The 17,185-nt window shown below is 44.9% G+C and overlaps 2 protein-coding genes across 3 annotated transcripts; one reads left to right on the top strand and one right to left on the bottom strand.

Moving 5' to 3' along the window:
- Window positions 1–1,776: 1,776 nt before the first annotated feature.
- Window positions 1,777–7,551, bottom strand: zgc:162171 (uncharacterized protein LOC565931 homolog). The gene is made up of 4 exons (XM_062384330.1): window positions 6,851–7,551; window positions 4,114–4,244; window positions 3,518–3,667; window positions 1,777–2,951 (listed from the first exon to the last, which is right to left on the bottom strand). Exons 1-4 carry the CDS (start codon window positions 7,041–7,043, stop codon window positions 2,739–2,741), a joined length of 687 nt encoding a protein of 228 aa, XP_062240314.1. The 5' UTR covers window positions 7,044–7,551; the 3' UTR covers window positions 1,777–2,738.
- A 1,215-nt stretch (window positions 7,552–8,766) lies between these two features.
- On the top strand, window positions 8,767–16,983 carry LOC133950123 (ras-related protein Rab-39B). Of its 2 annotated transcripts, none has more exons than XM_062384332.1 (4): window positions 8,767–9,140; window positions 10,534–10,818; window positions 13,716–13,896; window positions 14,503–16,983. In XM_062384332.1, exons 2-4 carry the CDS (start codon window positions 10,604–10,606, stop codon window positions 14,746–14,748), a joined length of 642 nt encoding a protein of 213 aa, XP_062240316.1. In that variant the 5' UTR covers window positions 8,767–9,140; window positions 10,534–10,603; the 3' UTR covers window positions 14,749–16,983. The 2 variants fall into 2 exon arrangements, with proteins under 2 accessions (XP_062240316.1, XP_062240315.1); XM_062384331.1 differs by having other exon boundaries at window positions 9,037–9,169.
- Window positions 16,984–17,185: the final 202 nt, after the last annotated feature.

The following is a 17,185-nucleotide window of genomic DNA, read 5'->3' on the forward strand; positions in this document are numbered from 1 at the left end:
GATTTATTCGAATGCTCAGCTAAATCGTTTTAGTGATTCAAATTAAATGGAATATGAATGAACTCAACAATGACTCCCAATTAAATATTGGTTATGAAAGTATTGCATGATTTCACACATGTATTGGTGAAAACATACTATGATTGAACTATGATTGAACAGTATTAAAAATGTGTTATTCTTATTGAAAGCATCATTAAAAACTACAATCTGAAATATATATGAGAAAATTCTAAACAGTTAAATTTACAGTAAATAATAATTTCTGCCAAAATATATCAAATGTAATGTTTCAACCTGAAAAACACATTTCAACAGCAAATTAAACACTTTCTTTGTAAAGATGTAATAATAACTGAGCCTAAAATAGAAAAGTGCAAAGATTCTAACGCCCGATGATTTAAAAGGAGAGAAATTATAAAGAAATTACAAATTTCCACTCACAGGATGAAATGAGAGCTATCCGTCCGCAGTCGGTCTTCAGAGCTGCAACAGGTGTCTGGAGAAAACCAGCAAATATCAATGAATAGATCCCAGTCTGCTCCTGAGGAGGAGGAGGAGGAATCGATGCAGAGGTTGTACAGCTGCTGCTGTGAGAGCACCGGGAGGAGTGAGGGAGGAGGACGGGAGTAAACATGCAGGAATGGAAGCCATTAACCCTGAAAGAGAGAAAAGAGCTATGACATCTGCATGGGGTGAGCAGACAAAGGGAGGGAGAGGAAGAGGAGGTAGAGGAGGAAGAGGAGGATGAAGAGCCAACCGTAAGGAAATGAAGTCGACTTCAAATCCTCAATTATTTTCAACAGCAGCACTTCACAGTGAGTGAGTCACTCCTGAATGGGACCCAGTGGCTGAAGCCAGCGCCAGACGCAGCAGGTCACCATTGAACACAATGAATCCGCTAATTTCTGAGTAAACGGGAGAAAAGTGAGGCACTTAGCGGTTTATTCTGGGCTCATTAAACAAAAGGTTCCTCCGGGCAGTAGGTCGGGGCTGAGTCAACAGGGTGGCTCGAAAGGGTTCATTAGAAAGGTACATTATAAAAGTTCTTTAGTATTTTTTTTATCTGAATAACACACATTAAGTTTACAAGGTTATATCCTCATCAGTCGAATCAGCTCGGTTCTCTTTGTCGCCTCCGTCACTCCTCTATGTTGAAAGGGTGTGGCTGAGGGCGGAGCCAGCCTCAAGGGGGTTTGATAGGTGCAGCGTTAGCAGGGCTAGCTCCGGTGGAAGACATTTAGGCCAGACTTAATGAGGTCAGATATTAGATAATCAGTTGTATGGTGGATTTGCACCACGAGCACCACGGCTCGATCTGATAAGGGCTGAAGGAAGATTCAGACGTCTGTGGTTTCATCGAGTTGATTGACCGCTGCCTCTCACTTGACTGATTGCCTCTCGTGTGAAGAGTCGATGGATCTCACCAAGAGAAGCTGCTCCCAGCGAGCGGCGACTGGACTCATGCTGCTGTGAGAATGAGGCTCTGTGATTGGCTATTCTCGAGGATGCTGCGAAATCACAGAGTATTGTGCAAAAGGATGAACGGCAAAGAAGAGAGTACACAAGTGAGAACACACACACGCACACACAAACGCTCACACACACACGCTGCTCTTTTCAATCTACCCCATAATTATGCACGAGGGGAAATCGTTATGATTTCCCATGGGCCCTTCCATCTGTTGAAGGGCCCATGAGGTGAAGGAGTGATGACAGGACGAGTGAATTCTTCTAATTAAGTGAAATAAATGCTCATTTACAGGCGAGTTTTAAAAAGCCAAAGCTTTATGTCAAGAGAAAAAAACAACAACACATAGACTGAATGAAACATAAGAAACATGAAGATATTCATATACACACAAAGTGCTATAACACAACATTAATACACATTTTTATTGTATGTGTGGAATAAACGGACCCGACATGTTTTCACGTGGATCTCCTCAGGTGTCTGGTGCGTTGCGGCGCCCCTGTGTGGACTCCTGAGGGAATGCAGGGGCGTACACTGAATGCGCTAATGCGTTGACCTTTGACCTGAACTGCGCTGACTATAATGGACGATGAAAATCCTCTCCAGATCACTACCGGAAGAATAGATGAAAATCTGATAGAGCACATGCCTACACTGTGAAAAAGACAATTGTTGGACCAACTTAAGAAAATGTCCTCAAAAGGGGAACACATATAGGAATGAAGTTTTTTCAAATTCAAGTTAATTGTATTTCTTCAACTTGTTTAAATGAAGTTGTTTCCCATTGAAGAATGTGATTTTATCCTGTCAGGAGGTGAAACCACCCAATCCCATCATGATCATAAAAAACCAGAAGAATCCTGATATCTCAGGATGAAGAAGAGGAGCCGTGCACGTAGAAGATGAAGACGTCCACTTGGACAGACGAGGAGAATCCAGAGCTTTGGGTGTTACGAGTCTGACCCGGACAATCTCCTGCTGCCGCCTCACATGAGAAACACTAACTCCAGAAAATATCCAGACCCAATATTCTGGACATTTTCCAGAGTTCACATCCAAAAACTCTTTTTAAAAGAAACATCGTCACCATGGCTTTTTCAAAATAAAGGACCTTTTTCAGTGGAAATGAGGGGATACATTATTTTTAACTTAATTTCTGTTACAAAAATAAAATTTGTGGAAGCCGAGGGAGAGGAGACGGCTTCAAGTTAGAACATCTGAATATTTCAGCAGTGGTCTCCCTCCCGTCTCCTCGCTCGCTCCGTCAGTCGTTGTCTCTGGATTTGGATCCGGAGCAACCGGAGCATCCGCTCAGCCCCTTCTCCTTCTGGTTGTAGTCGAAGTGCGGCAGCACCACGCTGTCCATGGCGTCGCTCTTGGTGGTGGCGCTGTTGGCGTCGCTGGTGACTCGCTCCTCCTCCACTGACATGATGCTTTTCACCAGACACGTGATGGCGGCGTCGATGTTGCTGTTGTCCTGGAGAGAGGTGGAAGGTAGAAGTTTAAAGTGTAGAACCTTTAACTTAAGACAACAACACTTTACTGAGGTACTTTCCTCATGCGTCCAGAGGTCATGCTATAGGTCAAGTGAAAGTGAGCGCCCTCTGCTGGATCACAAGGCAAATGACTTCAGACAGAATGATGAGCTTCTAGACTGAATATTATATTTAAAACAGGTCATTACAGTTCCAGTATTAACTTCTCCCCCACGTCCTACTTTCAAATAACAACGAAACATGTTTTATATCAAAGTTCTCAGATTCTTTTCCAACCTGCAGTGTAAATGTGGCACAGACGACAAGACAGAAGTGTGAAGACGAGAAGTAAAAAACCGAGAGGAAAGAATGGCTGATTGAATTACAGGGCGGGAGGAGGAGGAGGAGGAGGAGGAGGAGGAGGAGAAGGAGGAGGAGGAGAAGGAGGAGGAGGAGAAGGAGGAGGAGGAGGAGGAGGACACAGACACTAACGAGCAACAGACAGAGAACATTTGCAGCGCCACTCAACAGAATGTGACCGACTCAGAGAGAGTTCTCTGGTCTTCACCTTGGCAGACGTTTCAAACCAGCCGACGAATCCGTACTCTCTGGAGAAGTTCTCCAGTTTGGGCAGCTTGGGGCAGAGGCCTTGGCGCCGCTGGTCACTCTTGTTGGCCAATAGAACTGCTGGAACCGGCCGCCCATTGCCCATCGCGACCTGAAATTACACACAGTAGAAGATTAGCTACTGGAAATCCTTTCCCTCTTGCAGTAACAGCCCTTGCCAGTAGGGGGTGCTGCCGCCCCCTCAGCACATCCTAAGTCCAGTCTCCTTTAACAGAGGCATTTAATATGATCAAAATAGGTTGTAAAATGTGGGTGTAATGTATATTTAATGATATTCAAACTTACTAGACACACATGAAAAATTGACAATTATACTTAGAAATATATATATAAATATACAGTGGAAAGTGTGAACAACGGACAGAAGGAACATTTTAGTCCTTGAAAACAATCCTTGGAGTAAAGTCAAAATGCTTCCTAATATCGACTTCCTTTTATTTGGTCCCTCTCTTCCTCATTCCTTCCCTCCGCCCTCCTTCCTTCTCTCATCCCTCCATCCTCCATCTCCTCTCTTGCCCAGGTGACCTCTGCTCCCACCTTGGAGTCCAGGTCTCCTTTCCACTTGAGGACGGCCTGGAACGTGGACAGTCGGGTCATGTCGAAGACGACGAGCGCGCCCACGGCCTCTCGGTAGTACACACGGGTCATGTTGCCGTAGCGCTCCTGCCCTGTTAAAGAGAACCAGGGGTTATTCTGGGATGTTCAGTTGATTAACAGCCACAGATGTGATCAGAGGCGAGTGACTTCCACCGTTATTCAGGTCATCGGAGTCTTTGTAAAAGGTGCCTTTTACAAAGACTCCGATGGTGCCTGAAGATTAGGTGCCTGAAGATGTTCAGAGATAAACTTGATAACAGAGCCGAACAGAGACGGGAACCTTCATGTGAAAAATTAGGAGTTTTACATTAAACTGAATTAAACATGATTGTGCACGTGAATTCTTAATTTAAAATATAAAGAGCAGTTCATCTTTGAGGGACACAGATCGGCAGCTACTGGTTGTTTGATTGGTTAATCTACATAATCTGCTCATTTCCGCACTCAACAAATGTGTTTCCTATAAAATGATAATAAATGAAATGAAAAGTCCTGTTATAAACTCCTGCACCAAGATTCTAAGGTCAGCCATGTCCTGTGAAGTCCTGCAGATACGAGCGTGTGTGTGTGTCTGTGTGTGTGTGTGTGTGTGTGTGTGTCTGTGTGTGTGTGACTGAACATATGAATACGTCTTTATCCTGGAGGCTAACTTCTTCCACATGATCCTATTACAGTGGTGAATCAGCAGGAGAACATCTGACAAACACACACACACCCTGCACGTGACCTGCAAGAGCTGAAACGAGATAGTTGGGCTTACATGCTTCAACACTGAACACACACACAGACACACACAGACACACACAGTCTGACAGCGTCTCCTAGCAGCAGATACTATCTTTGTCTTTCCCTCTCATGAGAGCGAGTGTGAGTCTCTGGTTTTCAGCAGCTTCATTTCAGATGAACACAAGTTTTGCTTAAGATAAAGATAAAAAAAATTGAGGTTTGTAATACAGAAGAAACTGAGTGTTTGGTTCCAATAGAGTTTAAAGTTTACTGATGGACAGAAATATGAGGATCTGATGCAGCTATACATAAACATAATTGAGAAAAGGTTTATGACGTGTACTGCAGCCAACCACCAGAGGGCGATCAAGGCTGTTTGGCTTCACTTATGGGAGCTGACGTGTTTATACGTAGTCTATGTAAACACTCACTCACCTAATCAAACAAGGAAAATGGTGTGTGTGTGTGTGTGAGAGAGAGAGAGAGTGTGTGTCTCTGTGTGTGTGTGTGCGTGTGTGTGTGTGTGTGTAGTTACAAAGTTGTCAGGTGTGACAGGTCTAAAGTCCACTCGTCTGATCCATGCAAATGTAAATGACGACTCTTAATAGCCGTCCTGTTGATCATCAGAGAGGAGTGGATGCGTGTGTGTGTGTGTGTGTGTATGTGTGTGTGTGTGTGTGTGTGTTTGTGTTCGGGAGGTATTTCCAAAAGTATGCACACGTTCCACGCCGATAGAGACACAACAGTTTTATGCAATGAAAACAAAGAGCTTCTCTCTATGTAGCAGTTAATCTTTGGGCCTGTGCAACGTATTAGAGGCTTCACACACACACACAGAAACACACACACACACACACACACACACACACACAAACACACATACACATACACACATACACACATACACACACACACACACGCAGAAACACACTTCTCATATCATGCACCATCATGGTTGGATGTGTCAGCAAGACGCAACCGACCGATGAAGAAGAAGAAGAAAAAGAAGAAGAAGATGAAGAAGAAGAAGAAGAAGAAGAAGAGGAGATCACTGTAAGTTCTGCTTCTCGGTCGACGTGGCCACTTGGAGAGACTGAGCGCCATTTTAAAGTTTGTTGAAATATAAAAATGTATCTTTTGGGTTTATGACCAGAGTTATAAAATATTATATTAAATTGAACACCAGACTGTGTATGAGTTCATTGTGTACGTATAATGATATATTAGTCTGTAATTAACATTAGGAACCAATTATACAAACTGTGCATGTTCATAAACACACTTTAAACAAAGTTAATTATAGCGAAAGACATTCTACACTCGACTTTAACCTGATGCCATTTTTTTAAAACCTAACTAATGTTGTGCAGATGAGATTGATAACTGATTAAAAGTATTTAATTTAAAGTAAATGAATCATCTGAATGATTTTTTTGCTTAAATGTTATAAAGAAATAAAGTAGCATGTTGTGTAGCTCCATCCTCTTGTCACTATAAACTATATATATTTGAGATTTGGACTGTTGGTCAATAAAGTTTGATCTGGACAGGTTTTGTCCACATCATCATCATCCAGCTCTGAGCACCCATACATTCTGCATGAACAGATCATGACAATAAAACAATATAAAGGTTTTTTAAACCTGAATATCTCTGATAAAATATATGAAGAAAAAGTTATAAATAGGAGTTGGTTATAGCAGTTTTTTCTCGAGTTATATTTCAGTCTAATACTAACGAGGCTCGTGTTTGTTGACCTGTTCTCATCGTTTTACCTGAAGGCGAAGTGACGCGTAACCGTCACACGAGCAGCTGAAGCTCTGTTTGACCTCAAGTGTAACGAGCTCCAGCTGGTTTACATTAAATACACACAATCAGCGGTTACACTTAACACAACGTCACTCATCTCTCGTCCCTGTGACCTCCGCCACGCAGCCACACGTGTACGCACCGGCAATGTCCCACAGCTGCAGCCGCAGCACCGACTTGTGGTCCCAGTTCAGCACCTTGAGGGCGAAGTCCACGCCGATGGTGGCGCGGTAGTGCTGGGAGAAGACCTGGTGCACGTAGCGCTTGATGATGGACGTTTTGCCGACGCCGAGGTCACCGATGACCAGGACCTTGAGCAGCCGCTCGTGCTGCATCGCTGCTGCGGGGGAGAGCGCGCGTAGAGTGGATGGCACAGTGAGGTCTCCAATTACCAAGGACGCACGGTGCGGAGGGTTTGGCCAGTGACGGTAGGTCTGAACTCATGTATGGAGGAAAGTTAGGAAAACTCCGAACGAAACTTTAACTCTTAGACTGAGAGAACGAGTCCTGGAACAGATGTTTGCTCCTGAACGTTCACCAAAGTAAAAACGAGCGATTACGCACAAAAAGGTTGATATTCTAGACTTTCTAAACAGACGTTAGATTTAAACTGTGACTCCTCGTCTTATGAACAATATTAAAAAAAGACGATACTCCCCAAAAACGAACTTTGCAGCTCAGCTCTTCGCAGCTAGTGTCCGGATGGTCTCCGCGTAAAAGTTGTCGTCGTCATGTTGAAAAAAAGAAGAAGTTTGAGGTTGTAACCCGCTGCTGAGGCCGAGAGAGAGAGGGAGAGTGAGAGAGAGAGAGTAAGAAGAAGGGGAGAAGCACCAGCAGTGTGAATGTGTGGGTCTGCACACACACACACACACACACAAACACACACGCCGTGCAGATCACAAACTGTAGCCTGAAAACTGTGTGTGCTGCAGCATGACCACGCCCCCTGCTGTAACTGTGTATGCTTGTGTTTCTCTCTGTGTGTGTGTGTGTTATATGTGTGTTAACTCATTATGAGGATGTGATTGGCCCTCACTTCTTCAATTGGCAGTTTGTTTATGATGAGAATCCGGTTCAGATTCACTTTAGGGGACAAAACAGTTTCAGTGGATTTGCACCAGCAGCTGGTTTCTAAAGTCAAAATGATATAATGATATTTTTCTCGTTTTGTAACACAACTCCTGAAATTATCCAAGAGCCCAAAACACGAGTGTGTGTCTCCACCCTCGGCTCCGAGCGTCACGTGTCTCCCTGGGGTTTTCCAGCCATCTCATCCTGATCCAAACATCGACGAAGACAGCGAAGTCCAGAAGAGGCTCAGAAGGAGCTCATGGAGAAATCCAGTTATTCAAATGAGATGGAAATGATCCTGTTTTAGAACAACACACAAACAGAGCGGAGGGAAATGAAGCTTGAGTTTATATTATTTGTGTTATTGTGAGTCACAGCCTCATGATTCATCAAATTACAAGTTTGATCTCAATCACACACGCACGCGCCTCCTGGCATCATGTTTACAAACTACACCTCCCGCCATGCAGTGCGTGGCGTGTGCCTCCACTTCCGTGAGTGCGCACTGAACAATGCGCGCGTGCCACATCGCAGTGCACGTGTCTTCCTTCTTCTTGTTGCACGAACTGTGCAGGAAAACTTCTCTGGAGAATAAACAGAGGTTTTTATGTTTGGATTCTTATTTCCTCACTCACGGTTTCACACGTGACACCGTGACAGTGTATTTAGATAAAAACCATAAAGAGGCTGAAATGAATGAAACAAACATGTCCTCATCCAGCATCTGGGTCATATTCATAATTTAATAATATCATATTCACATATTGGCATATAAAAAACACACATTACACCGGATGCTCTTTATTTTCCTGCAATATTAACTCCATCCGGGACGCGTCCGGGCGGCGCTGCGCCTCTGCTCGGTCCTGTACGGTAGTGGTACTGATGCGGGATGAGTCAGGCGATATGATGCTGCTGCTCGCGCTGCCATTTCATCAGCAAACCTCCAAACACACACAGCCAGCACCGACATGACACCGCGGGATTCCCCTCCGACAGCACGCAGCCTCCCGCCCGCCTCGTGAAGCCGCCGTTCCGAGCCGAGCCGTGTCCCCGGGCGCTGTTGTCCCTGCGCAGATCCGGGTTGTTGTAGATCGCACCTGCTCCTCGGTGCGGTTTGCTCCTCCAGCTCCGCGCTCGGGCCTGATACTGAGGAGGAGGAGATCAGCCCTGACTCCGGGGCCTTGCAGCGTCCTCCAGCCGCTGGCATCGCGGCTCCACGACGAGCATCGAGGCTTCGTTGCGGTTTCGCTTTGTGTTTTTTTTGCTGCGTCCTGCCCGGATCGCTGCCGCCAGACCCGTCGGTGCCATGGAGCCCACGTCCCTCTGGTCCTGAGGAGAGCCGCCACCTCTGGCCTAAGGTCCGCTTCACCCCTGCTCCGAGCAGCAAGTAGGCTCCTTCTTCCTCATCCGCAGCCTGCATGTCGCTTATCTATCCGGCCGCGATGCGTAAAAGTGGGTTAACGCACAGGCCCCCCCACCACAGGTCAGGTCGTGATGTGCACGGGTCTATAATTTTAACCTGCAACACAAACAACCGGCTCCAGACCCTCGTCCCGGTCTTCATTAGCATCTTCTACGCGTGGGATAAAAGCCGAATTTGTGCGTAAATGTATTCTGGACATGTAATGTGCCACAGCTACAATAAGCAACCAGCCAATAACACGGTCTGAGTATATTTATTACAATGTGACATGAAGCAGGTTGTTGTTGCTCATCCCGGACCTGCATGTGCCCGTGAGGCTGCTGTTCACCGGGGATTCAGCCCAGCATGTTTGCACACTGACCGGGCTACGCAACCCGACTCCACCGGGACCCGCAGGGGGTGATGGGAGTCTGGCTCCCTGCCTGGCCCGGGGGGGGGGCTTCATGTGTAGTGTAAAGATACACATCAGGACTGATATGATCTGTGGCCCCTCAGTAATAAGTTGATAGCCTAGATATTTGCGTTTTTCTCCCACAGGTCGTGAACCGTCTTCTTCCTCCTGTAGCTTTAGTTTATTTATCTGAGAGGACATTTTAAAAAGTCTCCTCTGGAAACACTGAGAACACACACACACACAGACACACACACACACACACACACACACACACACACACACATAACTGGCTTATACTGTGCCTCTTTGTATTTGCGGCGTCATTGAATTAAAACCACGAGATATATGAGAAAACCCTCTCACGCTTTCCTCGTCACTTGATGTTTCACTGCAGCTGCTTTTTGATACGAGGACTCCGAGTGTGTGACCTTCAGTTTTAGAAAGAAAAGACATTTTATTGTTTAACATCTTTAATTTTACATTTAACAGAACAAACGGCAACACACTGTTAGCCGCTGGTGAGAAGTAACTGAGTACTTTTACTTGATTACTACTCCTTGCTGTTTTTTAGCGCTACACATTATTATCATCGTCATTACTATAGTTATTATTTCTTTTCTCCAGTTTGTCCTAGACTGGTTAGCTTCTTGTACTTATACCTCGATTAATAGTAAAAAATATATGATACTACATCTGAATGACGGTCGTTCTGTGTACTTTTACTTCAAGTATTTAGCATTTTTCGAATTAGCTTCCGTAGCTACAAGCATAGTGTTGTACTTAGATCTACTCTAATTTCATTATATAGCAATAAAGATACATTATAAATCTATATAGACATAAATACAAGCTCCTATAGTTGTCTGATGTATAAAAATTACATTAGAATAAACTTGAGTAATAAACTGATGTTCTCTCTGTTTCTGTGGCTCAGGCGTCTCTCTGACGAAGCCGACCGAGCGACAGACCGACAACAGACCTGCAGAGCGACAGACAGCCGAGTCATGGAGGCGATCTGGCTCTACCAGTTCCGGCTGATCGTCATCGGGGACTCCACGGTGGGCAAGTCGTGTCTGATCCGGCGGTTCACGGAGGGCCGCTTCGCCCAGGTGTCGGACCCCACCGTGGGCGTGGACTTCTTCTCCCGGCTGGTGGAGATCGAGCCGGGGAAGAGGATCAAGCTGCAGATCTGGGACACGGCGGGTCAGGAGCGTTTCAGGTGAGAACACGAGCAGGATTCAGCCTCACGAGGCCTCTGTGACAGGTGCACTCTGGGAAACGCAGTGCAGAACAACCTCAGTGATGGAAGACTGAACTTGTGGTTCCTCGCTTTCATTTTCTTTCATTTGGAAAGTGAAAGATTCACATGGGGAGTGAACGTTCAGCTGTGAAAGCTGTTTTCAGAAATGTGTGAAGTCAAATGTCTGAGTGAGAACCTCCAGAGTCTCTGTGGACCTCCCTTAAGAGCCGAGCTGCTGAGATCCAAAGATTGATAGACTTCCTTCAGGGGGAAAACCTGACCGCTGACCTCTGACCTCGGTGTCAGAGGAGTGGAGATTCTTGCAGATCAATAAAGACTCTCATTATTACAGAATGAGAAAGATTAGATATCAGATCAACAGCTTACATCAGACATTTAGATCAGAGAAAAGAGTTAGTGATGCTTTTATCCAAATTAGAAATAATGTTGTTTATATTCTGCCTATGTCCACATTCTCTTAAATTCAGGGTTTAACTAAAAGAAAAACGTTAATTGATGATGATTAGAACTCAATGTCAAATAAGCCTGCAGGTCTGAAACTGGAATTTCTACCTGGAACTAGTTTGTTTAGCGGCGTTGAAGAAAGATCCGGAATTTAAACGAGGTCTGAGGTGAATAATGACCAGAGGGGTTTGTTCTACCACTAATTGGATTCATTCTCTAAAGTCCACACAGTCAGAACTGAAACGTGGTTTGTCTTCATGCTGTGAGAAGTGGTTTCAAATCGAGTTCAGGTTCAAGTTTGTAAGATTTAGTTGCATCTAGTGGTGAAGTTACAAATTGCATTCAAACGTTCCTGCTTTCCGAGACCGTCGGAGAAGCTTCAGTAGCGCCGGTGTTTAGCTCGTCCTGTAGACTTTATATTAAGAGTGAAGCCGAGTCTGGGTCGCCCCCTGGTGGCTGCAGTATGGATCATAAATCCTGCCTCCTCCATGTTAGTGGATGGGACATAAAACACAGTGGTTTGTGTCTCTTGAGCAAACACGTGAAACTCCGACACACTGATCAGAGAAAATGTAGCTTAACACTGTGAATGCTAATGTTTCTCACACACACAGACACACACACACACACACATGCACACACACACACACACACACACACACACACACACACACTTGACAGACGGCGACCGGTCTCACCTGTCAGCATGATCACCGTCTCCATGGCAGCAGTGACAGCGAAGGATGAAATGTTTTTTTTTTTCTTCCTCAACCGCAATGCAAAACACCACGGGGGCCATTTTGGCTCCAGAGAAGAAGACGAAGAAGAGGAGAGTTTCTTATAAACACTCTTCACCTCCGGGTCGTTCCTCCCCTAAAGGAATCAAACCCTCGACTCGTCCACTCTGTGTTGAGATGTGTAGAGATTGTGTCACTTTCTGACTCAAGTGAATCTTCCTCTTATCTCATCTCTTGTTCTATCGTGTGAATCCTTCCTGCTCGTGATTATATTTCACCTCCTCCTTCTTTACTGTTTCCTCTCCCTCCACTAATCCTCCCTTTTCCTGGAAACCTTGAGTTTCCCTCCTCGTGGTGTTTGTGTGGACGTCGTCTCTGAGAGGACACAGTCTGAGGATGAGACGCCTCGTCGGGGGGGCTGTTGTGTGTTTGTGTGCGAGTGTGCAGCGCTCCTCCCAGTCCGACTGCAGGGACGAGGATCTTATGTAAAATACAAAATCCATTCCTCTCAGGTTTTTGAACGATGATGATGACAGAACTGCTGCTCAGTTATTAATCATAGAGAATAGGCTCTTCAGCACCGACGTTACATTTCATCATCAGTTTTAAATGCTCAAGATAAAAATAAAGATCTTTATTAAATATTTGTTGGAAGATGGATTCTATAATCAGGTCCTTCAAGATTTAAGGATTTGGATTTTCTTATTAAAAGATATATGAACATCTTTGTTCTTAGTGTCTTTCAAATGTTCAAAATCCATGGGTTCATTCTGAAAGACAAATTTCACAGAGGAAGCTGAAATTAAAATCTATAATGTTGAGACTCTCTCAGACTGAAGCTGCTGTCAGAGATGCACTCAGCTCTAGAGGGACTGTGGCTCCATTTCTGTTTAAGACATCAAAACTAAATTCATCAAAATATAAAACAAAACTATCCAGAGAATCATTCTCTGGTGGATTCTTCACACCTCACATCCGTGTAGTTTGTTCTCAGCTCCTCCACCTGACACCTTCATCTCACTCCTTCTTTCACGCCTCCAGTTTCTCTCTGGTTATATTTTCCTCTGGATTCTTCTTCTGCTCCTCAGACGAGGATCTTTCTCTTCGTCATTTTATCCTAAACTTGGATCTGTACCCAGTGTTGTACCACATGACACATGTATGTACCTTCTAAATCAAATTCAGCCGTTTCAATCGGGGTAATGCGGGCCTCAGTGTCTTGCCTCAGGACTCCTCTGAATGCAGACTGGAGGAGCTGGGGATTGAACCACCAACCTTCTGTGTGACCTCCTGAGCCACAGAGTCTGAAACTGTTGCTCTGTTGTTCCTCAATCAAAACGTGAAACAGTCCTAAACCTCAGATCACAGAGAATGTATATTCATCTAAATGTATAAATCATAAAGAACATTTCAGGTGTATTTATCAAATATAGTTTATTTAACATTCATATCTAATGTATTTGTGATGTACATGCACCCTATGCTGTCACCACATGTCTGTTATTGTGCCACCTGCTGGTCACAGAACAGCACAACAACAATACGACCAGAACATTTCATTCCACTATTGCGGTTTCATTACAAAATAAAATGTATTGAGCCTAATTATTTTGTTTATGGAGCTTTGTTGAATGAAAGGTTCTAATCCTTCCCCTCACGTGTCGCCCCCTGCAGGTCCATCACCAGGGCTTACTACCGCAACTCCGTGGGGGGACTCCTCCTGTTCGACATCACCAACCGCCGCTCCTTCCAGAACGTCCACGATTGGCTGGAGGAGGCTCGTAGCCACGTCCAGCCCCACAGCATCGTCTTCCTATTGGTCGGCCACAAGTGCGACCTGGAGGCCCAGCGCCAGGTGGGTGTGGTGTAAGAGTGAACTGCCGGTGTTGTGCTGAAACTCAAAATGGAGAGTGGCTCTTTTGAAGGTTGCAGGATGTGTCGAGTCGATCAGAGTTGTGCAGTTTTAAAAATAACCGATTGTTTTATTTTAGATCAGTCGTCACTCGTTTGTTTGAGGCAAAAATAAATCCATAATCTCCAAATTAGACATTACAGGATTACGCTGAGAAGCACACAGGTGTGTACACTCATATCATAAAATCTAGATCAACATTTAAATCAGATAAAAAAGGAAATGATGATTTGATGTTTTCTTCTCTGACCTGGATCTGCAACGAAATAGAATTTGTTCTTTCCTGAGCCGAACCACATCCTTCGACCTAGTTTAGTAATAATCCGTCTGGAAGTTATTACGTAATGTCGTTCACAAACAAACAAACCTGTCCACTGTGAAAAACAAACAGAGCCACGGCAGGTTTATCAGCTCGTACACTGATTCAGTTGAAATGTCCTTAGTTTCTAGTGTACTTTAGTTATTGGGCTATATCTGTGACGTTTCCTGATGATCTGGATTTAAGGTTTTAAAGTGTTTAATATCTACGATTCTTTACCGACCCTCTAGGTGAGCCGTCAGGAGGCAGAGAAGCTGGCCGGGGCTTACGGGATGCGCTACATCGAGACGTCGGCCCGTGACGCCATCAACGTGGAGCACGCCTTCACCGAGCTGACCAGAGACATCTTCGCCCTGGTGCGGACCGGCGACATCAGCATCCAGGAGGGCTGGGAGGGCGTGAAGAGCGGCTTCGTCCCCAACGTGGTTCACTCCTCCGAGGAAGTGACCAAGAGCGACCGCCGCTGTCTCTGTTGATCTGGAACGAGCTCGACGATGGGACTGAAGGTGAAAAGAGGAGGATGGACTCGGAGGGGGGGGGGGGGGGTGACGGACTGCTGGAAACCCTCTGTTCTTTCTTCAGACTGGAAACAACCAGGGATTTATTTGAGGAGTTTCAATGAGAAGAAGGTAGAAGGAGGCAATGAACACTTTGAACATGAGTGGACGGCTGAAGAAGACGATTTATAAATACGTTTTATCCGTTGGAGATGAAGGATCACAGACCGAGGGCTCCCACGATTCAACTCCTCGGAGTCCTAGAAAGAAGACTCCAAATGAGATGATCGTTCTTTCTCCCATCATCTCTTCCTTCACCTCTTCTTCTCCCTCCACTTCTTAACCGTCCCTCCTCCACCAATATGCAATTACATGATCACGTACAAAATAAACAACCACTTTCGCGTTGTCCAACATCCTCCGAGCACATTCCATTCAAATAAAGTTTAGTCAGCACCTTTAGGTCACATCTCCCTCGGTAGAAAGAGTTTTGGTTTCTCTCCACATTCCACGATCGGAGCTCGACGGAGGAGTCTGAGATCAAAGGACTGATTTCCTGCTAATAGCCTTTAATCCGTTGCCACTTTATTTCTCTGTGGAACTTCTGCGTGCTCCAGTGAGGACTTTGACAACATGGTTACATCCACTGTCATTCTGCTAATTCCAGCACCGACACCAAACACCTGGTTCCTGGAAGGGAAGTGTACAGCTTAACTGACGGAGGTGGAGAACAAGCGTAACATCTCTAACTCTCTTGTCTTTAACTGGTGTGAAGTGGACTAACAGGAACGTTGGAGCCTCCACAGCCACTTTAACTGAGGATCGTCATATGGGACGTTTGAAAGGTGCAAATAAGCAAACTGGAGATTATTTATTTCTCCGACAGAGGGAGACCAGACCCACGCAGAGGGGGAACTCGACAAACGTCAACCCAACATAGGGACGATACAGGCTGAAATTCTGTTGTGTAAAAAGTGGGTTACATGCTTTTTTGGTGTGTGTGTGCACAAATGTTATATCACAGTAGACTTTTACTCTCAGTCGAGTGCAAGCGAGTGTCGCAGGTGAATGAAAACTCTGGAGATTCGGTTGATTAAGCTTCCTGTGGCGTCACAGACTGGTTTTTACTTTTCAACCACATTTTGACACAGAGGGAAAAAAAAATCCTGGGCTCTGAGATGTTTGACTGTTTAAACCACAGTTTTCTGCCTGAGGAGGTTTAGCTTGAGTTACCGTCTAAAGGAAATGAGCTTATTCACTTTCTAGTGGGAAGATGAGTTTCTACCAAACACCCATATCGACCAACAGCTCTATTTCTTTTATTGAATATATCCTCCTCACCAGGCTTTGCCCATCTGTGCCGGACGTATGAGAGGCAAGAAGAGGAATTCGTACGTAAAGCAGCATATATGATCCTAACACTTTAAGGGGACGTGCACATATAAGGAGGAAATGAATGCCAGGAAGTGACAGAAGGAGAAGAACCATTTCCTCGTCTTACGTCGAGCTTAAATGAGCCGTTTGTTTTATCTTCGGACCGAGGCGTCTCTGGTCTTTGTGTTCGGCTGCGCTAAGAAGCTGCTGCCTGTAGCGTGAAGCTTCTTGCACAAGTATGAGAGGGTTTTTCATTTTCAGAAGAAAGGGAATAAGCATATTTACTCAAATGTTTCTTCAGCATTTAGCATCCGTTTGGAGTTTTAGCCTCAAATAAAAAACGTCCCTTTACTGCCAAATTCTGTTAATCTCTGTCTGTGTCCGAGGAGCTTATCCACCGGCCATGATGATATAATAAACTATAACTGATAATCTGATGATGTCCAGACCTGACATGTCGGTGACAACATGAATAATGAGTCTGAATGTTTTCGAGCGACCTCTCATAAATTGACTTTGCACACAGACACGTTATTTAAAGGTCAAAAGGAAAACCCATTGATTCTGACACAGTGACGGGCGACATGTCATCAAGCCTGTTCTCAAACGCATGTATCTGCCGGGTGACAACACCAGTATCCTGCCCTCAGTGTAACCCTTCTTCCATAGGAGCCGCGGTTCAGAAACAAAAGGTTGTTTGTTTTCAGTCCTCTGAGCTGTACAGACTAAAGTGTTCAGTCCTTGATCCTTCCGGGTCGCAGCCGACAGTCGCTCTTCCTCTGCTCTAGTTATCTATCTACAAACTGAAATGTACTAAGAAAATAAAATGTGACTGGAAAAGAAACTCGCTGCCGTCTCTTTAATTTACTCGATGTGTTTGTTCTTTTTGTCTGAAGTCAGTGTCTGAACAACTTCATTATATATTTAACACACAATTATGATAAGCAAACAGGGGTGGGGCCAGAGGTAGGGCCTTGGGGGGGCACTGGTCCCAACTGAAATCTGATTGGCCAAAAACAATAAGACCTGGACTTTATGGTCT

Source organism: Platichthys flesus, chromosome 24, assembly GCF_949316205.1.
Source record: "Platichthys flesus chromosome 24, fPlaFle2.1, whole genome shotgun sequence".
NCBI classification, from domain to species: Eukaryota; Metazoa; Chordata; class Actinopteri; order Pleuronectiformes; family Pleuronectidae; genus Platichthys; species Platichthys flesus.

Excerpts from the sequence above, each read along its gene's own strand:
- LOC133950123 (XM_062384332.1), top strand. The coding sequence starts at position 10,604 with ATGGAGGCGATCTGGCTCTACCAGTTCCGGCTGATCGTCATCGGGGAC. Across the intron at positions 10,819-13,715 it reads GCGGGTCAGGAGCGTTTCAG|GTCCATCACCAGGGCTTACT; the intron begins GTGAGAACACGA and ends CGCCCCCTGCAG. Across the intron at positions 13,897-14,502 it reads ACCTGGAGGCCCAGCGCCAG|GTGAGCCGTCAGGAGGCAGA; the intron begins GTGGGTGTGGTG and ends CCGACCCTCTAG.
- zgc:162171 (XM_062384330.1), bottom strand. The coding sequence starts at position 7,043 with ATGCAGCACGAGCGGCTGCTCAAGGTCCTGGTCATCGGTGACCTCGGC. Across the intron at positions 4,245-6,850 it reads GCAGCTGTGGGACATTGCCG|GGCAGGAGCGCTACGGCAAC; the intron begins GTGCGTACACGT and ends TCTCTTTAACAG. Across the intron at positions 2,952-3,517 it reads GGTTTGAAACGTCTGCCAAG|GACAACAGCAACATCGACGC; the intron begins GTGAAGACCAGA and ends ACCTCTCTCCAG.